This window comes from Dendrobates tinctorius, unplaced genomic scaffold (assembly GCF_039654945.1).
Source record: "Dendrobates tinctorius isolate UK_male_01 unplaced genomic scaffold, ASM3965494v1 ptg000116l, whole genome shotgun sequence".
Classification (NCBI taxonomy): domain Eukaryota; kingdom Metazoa; phylum Chordata; class Amphibia; order Anura; family Dendrobatidae; genus Dendrobates; species Dendrobates tinctorius.
The window spans coordinates 44,113,177-44,127,449 of NW_027361784.1; the positions used below are offsets into that span (position 1 = coordinate 44,113,177).

Sequence of the window (14,273 nt, forward strand, 5' to 3'; positions counted from 1 at the left end):
CGGACAATCCAAGGGTCAAACCCAGAAGGGAATCACTGGGTTACACAGCAGAGTAAACGTGAAACAGAAGAAAGGCTCAATCCAATATAGGCATACCGGAACTGTAATACTTTTCATAGGGAATCACTTTCACCCATTGGATGTCAAACCCACAAATGGTCTATTAACCAGTCTCAGTGATAAACTTGGCAGTCGACTGACAGAACATTTACTCCAGATGAGTTCATGACAAAGTCTGGTGGGTGGTGGCGAGCACACCACCAAAACGTAGACTCATTCCTTTCCAGGTATAAGAGCTGCCCATGGGAACAGAGTGGCAGTGTCTGACAGCAATGGAAGCGAGTATGTGACTTCTCCATTTGGATCTTGAAACTGCTTTAGGAAAAAAGAAAAGCTTCCTCAATTCAGTAACTTGCAAAAATCAAATGTGTGTATAATAAAGAGTCACAAGGCTGAGGTGCCGAAACGCATTCCGATGTCAAAGGTCCAAGCAAGGTACAAAAGTAATGAGGCTCACAACCATATTTCTAAAATTAAAGAAGAAAAGAAAAATATCGGCAGCAAAGACGTCGCAAAGACAACAAAGAAGACGGCAAAAAAAAGATGCTTCAGGAAAAACGCTGCATGTGCACGTACCCTAAAGGCGCTGGGCATGGTCTTGTGTCTGGATTCCCAGCTGCGTGATCGATTATGTGAGAAAAACTCCGGTCGTGTAATCTGACGTCACATGCCATATGATGTGTGAAGATGAAGGCGTCCGGTCAAGTCTGGCGTTTATTTATTCATTTCAGCTCATTGCATCCTTGTCATTAGTCAGAAGGGGTTTAAAAAGGAGTTCACTGTTGATGTGGTGTCACCCCCTAAATGAAGGCCACGTGTGTTAAGACAGGTGCCACTCCAGCGGAAAGGAGACTTCATGGGTTTATGCTTTGTTTTCATTACTGTACTGTGATTTATATCTATATTTGTCCCGCGGTGCCCAATATGATATACAACTCGCTATAAGTCCCTGTAACTTCGCATATGCCGGTTGTTATTATATCACTAGTAAAGGTTTAATCCCTCTTGATATCATGCACCATTTTTGCCCACTAATGTACCTAGACTTTTCTCCTCCCACCTTGTGTGCCACCTCCTTACTTTACTACTGTATTTTTTATCTGAATTTGGTATTTATATGTCAAAAATTACTTTTTTGTACCTACTTCAGCTGATATTTTTTCCTATAGAATTTGTACTTTGGCCCCAAAAAAATTGTTTTTATCTTTTTCATGAAATTACAGAACAATTCTAGGAAAACCTTTCAGCTTTAACAATCACAGGGTGAGCTTTGGCTGGAACCATTATTAATCAGCTCTGAACTGTGGAGGATCTAAAAAAAAAAAGGGTTAAATTTCCCTGCATCCCCACCACAGGCAAAATAAAGCATCAGACATTTGTTATTGAGATCAGTATTGTCCATGTAAACCTGTCCTCTATGGTCACCTCTTTAATATGGATAACAAATTGAGGACCGAAATAGGGAATTTACTAACATGGAAAGAAAATCATACACACTGAAGAATGAAGATGATAATATAAATAAACATGCTTATCCTCTAACCTTTTGGACCTATAGGTCCCGAAGACCCCTCTGGTCCCATTGGCCCAGGCATTCCCGGCTCTCCTGGTGCACCTGGTCTTCCATCATTTCCATCTTTCCCAGGAGTACCTGGTGGTCCCGGTCTACCCTGAGAGGATTTAATGTGAGCTGGTTGCATCTGAGACATGAGGTAGGATAATTTAGCTGAAAAATATTGGGAAAAAAAAAACACAAAAAAGTAATGTGTGACCATTTTTAAAATCTATAACAACCAATCATTTGTCACTGTAGTTATTGCCGGCTGTTCCTCGGAGGCGGTCCTACTATTTAAAAAAAAAAATCAGTTGTTGTCAATTGGATAATAGATATCCAGTAGATATCAGCCAGTATACATTTATCCATTACCAGATCTTTTTCAGCTCCTAGTATTGTTGCCCTGGAACCTGATTCTATCCAGAGCCAAGAGATTGAGTGTGTCTGCACACTCTACATTCTGATGATGAACGGCAACAGGACCCAGTACAGAACTCGAAGCTGAACAAAAGTCAGACGCAATTAGGTCAATTTATAGTCTGGTGTGAGGTTTGATTATAATAATGGGTCTGATCTTAACATTGGTGCTCTGAGTAAGTGTATGGCAGTAGCAAAGCATGGTGTGCAGGGTTTGAGGAAAGGCAAGTATTGCACCTCCAGTCCCAGTAATAATGCCCTGAGTGCCTACTCCCATTAGAAGTTATTAATGCCCTCTCAGTGTCTGCATAAAAAGTAATGATGCCCCCCCGAGTGACCCCCCACTAAAGAAATGATGCCACCTTTAGCTAAACGGGGTTGGAACAAAGGTGGCATTATTTCTTTCTGAGTCCGAGTCTTCACTTCCCCTGCACACAGAGGATCGGCACTGGTGGTGCTATGCAGTGATGTAATTGCCCCACCTGTGATGACACGCTGACGTATCGTAGGTCTCAGGCCTTCAGCATCCTGTGGCTTACAAGACAAAGAGTTGTGAGTTATGAAGCCTATACATCCCTACTCTAACATAGGATCCGGGACAGCTAGCCAAAGTCTGCAGTGCGTGCATTGCCTCGAAATTTCGGTGCTTGCAATGCCTATGCAAGTTTCCTTTTTTTTTCTCTTTTCAAATTTTGCTCCACTAAATTTTTTTTTTTTTGCCACGGACAACTGCCCCTGTGCTACCTTCTCCATCACACACACGCTAGGCACCTGGTTTAGAGGGTCTGGTCTGAGGTCTCAAATTAGTCTATGGGTCTGGTTTGGGATCCGACCTTAACACAGGTTTCTGTTTTGAGGTCTAAAATAGATGTATGGGTTCTGCTCTTTGCCTGATATTAATACAGCTGTAGAAGAACTAGAGAAGGAAGACGTTTCGGTTGAATTACACGACACTGAGCAGTGATATGGCCGAGGTTTTCACCAGGGAGGTTGCTACGATTTTGGATGCAAAATTTGGGAGATTTCACAAAAAAAAAAAAAATTGACAAAATCCATTACCCACACAAAAGACTTAATGTTTTTTTTTAAATATTTATTACCTACCTTCAAGTTGCTTTCCTAATTCTTCTTGAATTAATCTTCTTAAAGTATCAATTGAAGGCGTATCTCCCTGAAAGGAATCAGAAAACGCTTTTCTTTTTACATTCCCAAAGGTTAAGATCGGAGCTACATGAGAACCATTAAAAAAAGATTAAGCAATGATGAAAGATTTGGTTAATCACAAAGGTCACAGTTTCTTGGCCAGAGTTTCTAGAAAAAAAATGGGCAAGAGTTATGAAACCTGACGTTGGAGAAGATATCAACCAATAATATAAATCCAGAGCGAATACAGTATAACAAAGAGGCAGCTCATTCGGCTGCTATGGGGTCCTTTGAGAGAAACTGGGTCCAACGAGACAATAAGGGTCCATCACATTCTCTTGGGTGGGAGAACCTGTGCAGAAGTCTCTTCTTCGGAGGAACAGCATTATTAGCAAATATGGGAAAGGTATCTTTGTGGTGATATTTTGGGAAACCGACACCGGGATCTCTTTTCCAGTTGGCCACCGCTGTGACTACTTAATGGCTGCAGCAGTCACACATTGAGGAAGCAAGAAGAAAAATGGGGGACCCGGACAGTGTTCTGGCGGAACGATGGGGAGTCAGTTGATGAGAATAGTTGTTTCTTATTTTTAGAACATGCTATGCCTAAAGTAAAAATAAAGGAATGAACAAGCCCTTTAAATTGCGGATTATTTATTTATGAAACCCCTTAGGATTGTTCAACTCATTGACGTAATAAGAAATAATAAGTATACAATGTCTCCATATTATTGTGGCATAATGCAGCAGCGGATACAGAGAGAAGAAGGTTCCGGTGCCAGTACGGTATATGGGCCCTTTGCAGTTCAATAGCTCATCATAATGCACCATTCCTCCTGCTTTGAAGGTGGAAATGGGCCCCGATACCTCTTGGATCCCCGTGCGGTTGCACAGGTTGCACCAATGGTAGGTCAGCCCCTAGCATTAGTGCATGTTGCTTAGTTTCTGCACTTCTGCTACAAGAAGAGTTGTTAGGACAATGATTTCTGGTAAAACGATGCAAAATAACTCATCATCAAAAAATAGAAAACTGTCTCTCTATAACCTCAATTAAAGAGCCTTAAAACATGATTTAGATGAGCAACCAAACTAAAGAAACCCATCTAGCGGATGGATGTTTTTGGCTTTGCTGGTCAATGTGTCATCAATAAAGGTCTGGCTTAAGCTCAGTGTTCCTAATGGAGGTTGTCAAGACTCTACAGATGGGAATTTGGCTGGTCAATTTGCCATCTTCAGATGGGTGTTCCTAGTGAGACTGGTCAAGGCTTTATCTATAGGTAGTTCTTCCTGGTTTGACTGGGCAGAGATTTGCCTAAATACAGATTGTATACTGATCAAGACTTTGTCTACTCAATTTCTTGACTAGTTCTTCAGACAGATTGGTATCTTTGGTTTGACTGGTCAAGGCTCTGATATCATATGGATTCTAGAGTGCTTTGTGCCTTCCTCAGTCATTGTTTTGCCTACAAATGGGTATACCTGGCTTTGGAAATCAAGTCTTTGCCTACAAATGGGTGTTTCTGGTTCAACTGATAAGGGGTATGTCAACAAAATGGGTATTCTGGTTGGGTAAGGCCTCGTTACACGCTTCAATGTCCCAGCGATCCCACCAATGATCCGACATGGATGGGATCGCTGGGACATCATTAGGCTGATCGCTGGTGAGCTGTCACATAGACAGACTCACCAGCGATCAGGACCAGCGAGCAAGCTGGTATCCAAGGTAAACAGCGGGTATCTAAGAGCCGCGCAGCTCTTAGATACCCGCTGTTTACCTTGGAAACCAGCTCCCAGCGTCGCTGATCGTTGGTCTCTCACTGTCACGCGTAGCGATGCATGCTGGCCAGCGGGAGACCAACGATCAAAAATGGCCCAGGACGTTCGAGCGCGATCAGCAATACCAGGCAGGGGGGCCGGTCGCTGATGTGTGTCACACACAGCGATGTCGCTGGCGAGATCGCTGTGGCGTCACAAAATCAGCGATCTCGCTGTGTGTGACGGGGCCCTTAGTTATATCATGGACTACATATGGATAATTCTTATTTGGTTGGTCAAGCCTTGGACTCTAGATGAGCAAATTGGTGTATCATGTTTGGATGGTCAAGGATCTGTCTACAGATAAGAAATTCTGGTTTGACTAGTCATAGTTTTTCTTACAATTGGTTATTTCTGGTTTGACATCTCAAGGTTTTGCCTACAGATGGATATTCCTTGATCGACTGATCAAGAAGACTTTGACCACAGATGGATACTTCTCATTTTCTGGTCATGCGTTGCAGACAGATTGGTATTTGTGGCTTGACTGGTCATAGCTTTGCAAAAAAAGTGAATAGCTGAATTTGCTAATTAAGACTTTGCTAACAAATGGGTGTTCCTGGTTTGACTGAAAAGAGCTTTTTCAAGTAATGGGTATTTCTGGTTAAACTAGACACATCATTGCCAGCGTGTGGAAATTGAAAGACACCTGGATGTATTTGGTTTTGTTGGTGAATGCTCTTTCTACAGATTGATATTTTTAGCTTCACTGGTCATGGTTTTTCCTATAAACGGTTAGTTCTGGTTTGTCTATTCAAAAATTCCCCTGCAGATATGTTTATCTGGTTAGAATGAACAAGGCTTTGCCCACAGATTGGTAATTTTCATTTGGCTGATCAACAGATGGGGGCCTCTGGTTTGCCCGAAAACATGTCATGTTAAAAGTATCTGTGAATGCTTGCACAAAGATCTATAGATTTGCCACAGGTAAAAGTTGGCATTTTCTTGTAAATAAAAGGTTCCGTATATACTCGTGTATAAGCCGAGTTTTTCAGCACATTTTTTGTGCTGAAAACGCCCCCCCCTCGGCTTATATACACGAGTCAAGCTTTTCCAACACGAACACGTGGTGCCGCTCATTAAGGTAATGAATATGCACGCGTCTCCACTCCCATAGGCGTGGAGCGCATATTCATTACCTTAATGAGCGGCGCCCCGTGATCACTCTGGAAGAGCTGATGGAAGCTGGAACTATGGAGATGCTGCAAAGACGCCGGGACCACCGAGACGCTGCAGGGCACACTTCTCGGTGAGTAGGATAGGGGATAAGGAGCCATGTATAGCAAGACAGGGATCGGGCAGCCATGTATATAATGACAGGGACAAAGGAGCCATGCATACAATGACAGGGACCGGGGAGCCATGCATACCAGGACAAGGACCAGGGAGCCATGCATACAATAACAGGGATCGGGGAGCCATGCATACCAGGACAGCGAAGGGGGGAGTCATGCATACCAGGACAGGGACCAATGAGCCATGCATACAATGACAGGGACCGGTGAGCAATGCATACCAGGACAGTGATGGGGGAGCCAGGCATACCAGGACAGGGACGGGGGAGTCATGCATACCAGGACAGCGATGGGGGAGCCAGGCATACCAGGACAGGGACCAGGGAGCCATGCATACCAGGACAGGGACCAGGGAGCCATGCATACCAGGACAGTGACGGGGAAACCATGCATACCAGGACAAGGATGGGGGAGTTAGACATACCAGGACAGGGATGAGGGGACATGCATACCCAGCTAATACTCGAGTCAATAAGCTTATCCAGTTTTCCGTGGAAAAAATAGGTGCCTCGGCTTACACTTGGGTCGGCTCATACTCGAGAATATACAGTATTTTGAAAACTGAATATAAAGGTAAACAGGGGTATTCAATTAGCAGTACATCAAGACCTGGATGATGTAAAGGTGTTGTCCAATATATTACAAAAAACTGAAAATTAAAAGTTGGGATTTACCCTTGGACCAGTAAGTCCTGGAGATCCAGGTGGACCTGGAGGTCCTGATCCTCCTCGCTCTCCTGGTGGTCCTGATGGACCCATTAATCCAGTGTGGCCTTTATGTCCCGGGTTACCAGGTTGTCCAGGTTGACCTTTTTCTCCTTGCATGCCTTTGTCACCTTTGTTACCTGTATCACCCTGAAATTTACAAATTAAGTTATGATACCATAGTTCATATTGGTAAGAAAACTGTCCTAATTAAGCAGAAAAGTACAAACAGAATTATGTTTAGAATTATAAGAAGAATGATGTCACTGTTAAGAATTATAAGACGTTTCAATATCACTTGAGGCCAAGACCTATTTCTGTTGAACATCACAAGTCTCAAGAGTTTTCAGAAGGTCACGTTACTCTTCGGCTACTTTGTAGTATCTGCATTATCCAGTAATTTATAGGAATCCACGAGAGCCATCAGATACTCCATACACTATACTTATAAACTGTATGTAAGGACAGGTCTGTAAATAGAAAGGTCTAAAGAATGACAGTCTTTTACAACTGGTACCAGCCTTCTCATGATCACCATACCTTCCATCATCCCACTGTGGGCAGCTCCCACTAGCTTTACTGGTCCCACTGCCTCCAATAAATAAGTGACCATAAAATAATGGAGTTTGGGGCCAATACAAAATAGCAACATGGAAGAAGATGCCAGAAAGTACAATATATGACTTACTCTCTCTCCTTTAGGTCCACGTTCCCCAGGATTTCCAGGAGATCCCTGAAGGTAAAGAAAAACGAACAAAAAAAATATAATTTTTGAAAGAAAATGACAATTTGTAAGACTTTTTGTATGGATTTTACAGTCCAGAAACTAACTGTTGAGTTGAAATAAAAGAGAAAGTCAGCAATGTTGAGTGAAAAGAAAAGATGCTCTAGAATTGGTGTCATTATTAGAGAAGCGCGAACCCGAAAGTTTGGCTGTAAAAAGGTCATAGGCGGGGCTAGGGGACTGCAAAAGGAAGCTAAATAACCCGCAATGTTATGTGTATCAAGGAAATCATCCGTCCCTTGTATAAAAGCTATTAAAGGGTCAGCGATTACTATCTCTTGTGGTCGGCATTCCACAGTCTGACTACTCGAACTGTAAAGAACCCTTTCCTGTTTAGCTGCCGGAATCGCCTTTCGTCCACCTGTAATGACTGCCCCCTGGTCCTCAGTATGGTCTTTGGGAGGAATAAGTAGCATACAGTAGAGCAGCCGCTGATGAAAAGCTTGTAGTTTGATTCTGTATACAGATAGAGGTCCACCACGAGGCCTCCTACCGCTAGTCCCAGCCACTTTGCCTTGAGACATCTCTCCAATGCTGTTGCGGTTTTCTTTGAAAATAATATTTTTCAAAGCAGGTGACCAGCCTGAATACTTCAACTAGGGTAATGGAACTGTACTCCATTTCTAGTTTTTTGTTTGTTCGAACTGGAGCTATGATTTAAAGGGGACCCGGTGGATCACAAAGAGAAGGCACGGGACACACTCTCAGCCATCCAATCTCAAACCACCCACAGGCAGGGGTCAGGCTCAGAGTACACACCACGTGTAATGGAGAATCAGGTTTCTACAGTAATCCTGAGATGCAACCTGATAAACGTGTACCACATCCAGGGAAGCCAGCAGTCAAGCAAATTAACCCCTTCTCAACTGAGTCATCAGCTGATATTGCAAGACAGCAATAGCCATCCATTACAATTTAGAGCCTCTATAATTGGAATGAGTAGTTTATTGCTCTAATAGACTTTAGACCCGGCCACAAGGGTAGAGTAAAATGATTTCTTTAGACACACTGCTCATACAGACACGGCTGTAGAGTACAGAGATGCCTTTGGGCACAGTACCCCTACAGAAGCTGATAACAAATTTAACCCACCGAGCATGGGGCACAGTACCGCACAGGCAGGGCTGCAGAGTACACACAGTGGCTTAAAGGCACATTACTCACACAGATATGGGCTAGAGAATAAACACAGCGGCTTTTGGCACAGTACTATCACAGACATGGTTGCCTAAGCGTAGAAAAATATGTTTACACACATATCACTCTCATCGATACAGTTAAAGATTGTAAAAACTTTTGGGCACGCACGGTACTATCAGAGAGACCGGTGTAGAATACCTATAGAGTGTTTTTGTAAAACTGCGCACACGCAGAACCTACAACTGTCCTTCACTACAGTTGTGTCCTGTCCCTATGCTAAACTTAGTAGAAATAAAAAATAAGAATCTTGAATCAGGAGGAACAGGTCCAAGTGGAAGAGAAGGTGGACGTGTTGGCATAGGTGGAAGAGGAGGAGGTAGCCAGCACAGTTTTGGGGGATTTTTACTTTGGGAGGAGGCCCCCAAATGAAACAAATGGCAAATAGAAATGAAGACTGGTTGGGTGCGGCTGGTATAGTTGTCTAGTCATCCAAAAGGTATGGAGAAGTCCTGTGGGATCCACGGTTCATTTTCAGGAATGTTAGCTGTGGACAGGTGCATGCTCCTGTCTGTGATCACACCTCCCGCCATGCTAAACACACAATGCGACAGTACACTTGCTGCAGGGAAGGCCAGCACCTGCAAAGCATAAAGGGCAAGCTCAGGCCATGTGTCCAATATGGAGACTTAAAAGTTCAATGGGGCAGACCCATATTGTTAGGGTTGCGGATCGCACTAAATATAAAATATAATAAAGTGCGATCGCAACCCGGAGTCCACCGTGCAGAGATGGCACACTGCTGCTCGGTAATGGCAGACGCTAACGGAACACCGGCGGAGTAACCGCTGACCCGGTGTGCACAGGAGCAAACTCTGTTACAGCACAGAGCCGCAGAAAGAGGTGCCGACGCCTGTTACCTCACAGACTATGGCTTAGGGTACTGCTGAGACGGACACTGCGGTGTATGCGGTACAGAGGTGTCTCGTGCAGATGACACTCTCTGGTTGAACGTGTGATAGGTGCTGGAAGCACTGCGGCGCTATGCAGTGCCACCTCTTGGCGCTGACTCAGGACTCTAAACCATACGTATCAAAGGGAAGGGGTTTCTTAATGAGTCACTCAGCGGTTCACAAGCATCCATCATCACACACAACACTATCCATTACTGTCTACAGTATACTAGCGCATGGCCATGCGGCCATGCAACTCTTTTATAGCAGCGTCTTTCTGGGACCTTCCTAGTGGACCAATGGGAGCAGCAATAGGACCTGACATGTGACCTCAGACCTCCTATGAGAGGACTTCCCACGGGCATGCTCAGTGGACCGAAAGAACGACTTAATCCCAGGAGCTGCTCGCTGCTGGCTATGGCAGGCTACAATAGCTGAACCCTGATTGGCAGCAGTAACCAAGCCAATAGTAGTACACTGAGCAAGACACCAGGAACAATGTCTTTGCTAAGCAGGCTCCTCCGGTGAGGAATGGGAGACCGCAGAAGGCAATGGTCGGGATTCCCCCTGTGCAGAGGCAGGAACCCGACGCCTAACACATATGGAGACATGAACATGGAGACGTGTGGACACCTAATCTTCAACCATGTTGTAATGCTGCCACATGCTAATATGGACCATATCAGATGTTGATGCCAGGTGTCGCGGTGTGATCATAAAGTTATGGCCATGCTAACGCTGCCTTTTCAGGTGCTGGTGGTGCCCCAGCTGCATGGCCGACTTCCTCCTCTAACAGGTGAGAATGCGTTTAGTAGTTTTTCTACCAGTGTCTGCTAGTATTCACACATTCATGCGATCCCTCTCCAGTAACGGAAGTAATGATGGTACATTGTTCTTGTAACGGGGATCCATCAGGGTGGCCACACAGTAATCTGCAAAGATAACAATATGGGCACCTCGGTGGTCATTGCGCTGGCACTGCAGAATGTATTGGCTCATGTGTGCTATTCTGCCCAGAGATAATGACAAGCTGTCCTCGGTGGGAGAATATCATCTTGCTCCTCACTATTCCCCCAGCCACTCTCCAGTGATGCCCGTGAGCTGATCTGAGTGCCACCCTGCTGTGAACACGGTTGTTCCAACTCTCCCACCTCCTCCTCATCATCATCATCCTCCCAAACTGTCCCTTGGCTGTATAGTTGGGGGCCTGACCAATATTGGGACAGTACCCCAGTCTCTGAGCCAAGTGTGGATGACAGGCCTGATAACGGTGTCAATTGGCTCTGCTCCTCCTCCTGCACCACCACCTAATCCATCATGGCCTGAGTTGTGTTTTTTCAGCTGGCAGATAAGTAGTATAGTAATGCTGATGATGGCGTCATCAGCGCTGCCCATATTGGTGGAGTATTCAAAGCAGTGCAACATGGCACACACGTCACGCATGGAGGCCTACTCATTGGTGCTGAAGTGGTGTTGCTCTGCAGAATGACTCAGCCGTGTGTGCTGCAGCTCAAACTCCACTGTTGCCTGCTGCTGCTTGTACAGTCTCTCCAGCATATGCAGGGTGGAGTTCCACCTTGTTGGTATGTCACATATCAGCTGGTGACCGGGAAGCGGGAAGACAAAAGTGACGCTGCACAGCAGATATACAAGCAGCAGGGTGAGAATGCCTAAAGTGCTCACATACTGCCTGCACTTTCAGCAGCACCTCCAACAGGTGTGGACAGTTTTTCAGGAGGCTCTGCACCACCAAATTTAGCACATGCGCCAGGCCCAGAGCTGCTATGAGATTTCTCCCTTCATCTCACACCACCAGGCCATACAAGAGATACACCGGCACCAACTGCTCATCTGTTTGATCCCAGTCCACAGCTCCTGTGTGTTATGGGATTTGTCCCCCAAACAGAGGAGTTTCAGAACAGTCTGCTGTCATTTTCCCCTGGCTGTTCTCTCTCTGTGAACGAATGAGGAGGCAGTGGAGGAACAAGAGTAGGAGACAACCTGTACAGATAAACATCCAGCAATCCTCGGTGGTGGTAGAACATGAGGTAAGACCTTGCCACTGATTGTGTTGCATAGTGCTTACTTGATTTGGTCCACAACATGTTGTGTAGGGCAGGGATGGCACGCCTGGAAAAGTAATGGTGGCTGGGAACAACTTACTGCGGGGCAGCCACCAGCATCAGTTTTTTAAAACTGTCCATCTCTACCACCTGGAATGGCAGCATTTCAAATGTCAGTAATTTGTAAATGCTGTTATTCGGGACCATGGCTTGTGGGTGGCTAAGGTTGGTATCTCCTCTTTCTTTCGAGGATTTGGGGGATGGTGACCTGGACACTTCCATGGCCAGTGTGGAGATGCTCAGTGACACAGGCAGTGGGGTGGTGGTGGTGGTGATTCTGTCACATCTTCTCTTTGCTGGGCGGCAGGTGACCTTGTTGAACACAAGTGGGAGGAAGAGGCTGAGACCACAGCAGAAGAGGGAGCAGGAGGAGGAGGCTCATGTCTGTCATGCTTTCTAAGGTGTGTACTCAACTGCATCTTGAGCTTGGAATTCAGATGCCTTGTCATACAGGAGGTGCTAAGGTTCAGAACATTTATGCCTCACTTCGGGGTTTGACGGCACAGAATACAAACCAAACCACACATCACTTGTTGGCAGCGCACTCCCTGAAGAAATGCCACGCCAGGGAGCTCTTTTGAGCTGCCTTTGGTTTGCTTATATAAGTTGCAAGGTGGGTAGTGGCAGACAATGTACTGAATAGGGGCTGCCTGCTAAGCATTTGCACCCTGCTCCATTTTTTTTGCTGTGCTGCTGTGGCCACTTCATCTTCCTCTGAACTGTGCATGTCACTAGGATGGCCTCCGCTCCATGTGGGGTCTATGACCTCATCATCCACCAAATCATCTTCCACCAACACCTCACTGCTGCCCTCCTTGCCTGTCTGAACACTGCATAAAGATACTGCAGTTGGCAAATGAGTTTCATCATCTGACACATACTCATCATCTAACCCAGGGGTCCCCAACCTATAGCTCGGGAGCCACATGTGCCTCGCGGTCCCATGAATTGTGGCTCGCGACTGTCTGCCAGCTTGGTGCATTAGGTCCAGGTCTAGCAAACAGGTACGGTATGTAGAGTACATCTCAAAAGTGTGAATTTTGTGAGTAGCCCTGCACATAAGAGCACATCTGGATGCATAATGTCCTGTCACCTGAATGCACCAGAGGAAAGTGTTGTATTTGGTCATGGAGCAGGTACAGAACGACCATGTCCTATTCCTGTATCAGCTACACCACCACCACCACAGCCATGTCCATATCCCATATTTGATGCTCTCCTTATTTTTTGAAGATGATTTTTTAAACACTACTCGCAAAGAGATGGCAGAAGAGTAGACTTATTTATTTGTAGCAGTACGAGAAAAAAACACAGTGGTCCTGAAAAAATTATTCTTCTTTTGCCTACTAATGGCAACGAGATGGCTGATGCCAATTATTATTTCCCAGACTAATCAAAAACACCCACCAGTCCAGAAAAATTATTTTTGGGGCCTAGACATGGCAATGAGACAGCTGATGCGATATATTGATTTGCAAAGCTACTAGAAAAAACACACAGTCAAGAAAAATAATTTTTTTGGCTTAGAAATGGCAGTGAGACAGCTAATTTCAATTACTTATTTCCCAGACTAATAAAAAAAACACACCAGTCAAGAAAATTTTTTTGGCGGGGTCTAGAAATGGCAACGAGATGGCTGATGCCAATTATTCTTTCCTAGACTAATAAAAGCACACACCAGTCTAGAAAAATTATTTTTGGGGCCTAGAAATGGCAGCGAGATGGCTGATGTGATATATTAATCTGAAAAACTACTAGAAAACACACAGCGGTCCTGAAATTTTTTTTTTCTTTGGCCTACTAATGGCAATGAGATGGCTGATGCCAATAATTTATTTTTCAGAAAACTAGAAAATAAACAGCGGCAGTGGGAGCCTTTATACAGGCTGGGTCCTGTACTGTGCCGGCCAATCACAGCCCTGCCAATACTTGTCATGGCTCCGAAAGTGAACACAGTCTAAAAGCTTGTTGACTGGCTGTGCTGCAGCCTTTCAACAAGCTTTATTAGACTGGTGAACCCGAACAGGAAACTGGACATACAGTAAAAGTCTGCATCCTAGATGTTCGGTACGAACCCCAAACTTTTCAGTTCGGATTCGCAGATCCTTAGTCATTATCAGTATATAAGGAATAGGGAAAGTAGCAGGTCAATGAAGTAGATACAAAAAAAATACATGTCATGAGTAATGATAGGTCCTCTTTAAGTAAGTAAAGTGTTACCTCTTTCCCAGGTGGACCACTCTCACCAGATGCTCCCTAAAAACATAAAAAATTATACATTTAAGAA

The 14,273-nt window shown here is 44.8% G+C and overlaps 1 protein-coding gene across 1 annotated transcript in view; it reads right to left on the reverse strand.

Moving 5' to 3' along the window:
* The window catches only part of COL22A1 (collagen type XXII alpha 1 chain), a 608,111-nt gene that overhangs the window by 3,988 nt on the left and 589,850 nt on the right, over positions 1 to 14,273 (reverse strand). Inside the window, exons 59-63 of the mRNA XM_073590381.1 lie at positions 14,207 to 14,242; positions 7,678 to 7,722; positions 6,960 to 7,139; positions 3,137 to 3,203; positions 1,604 to 1,786 (exon numbers count right to left, since the gene is read on the reverse strand). Of these exons, the coding sequence (XP_073446482.1) occupies positions 1,604 to 1,786; positions 3,137 to 3,203; positions 6,960 to 7,139; positions 7,678 to 7,722; positions 14,207 to 14,242 (511 nt within the window). The remainder of the gene's footprint in view (positions 1 to 1,603; positions 1,787 to 3,136; positions 3,204 to 6,959; positions 7,140 to 7,677; positions 7,723 to 14,206; positions 14,243 to 14,273) is intronic.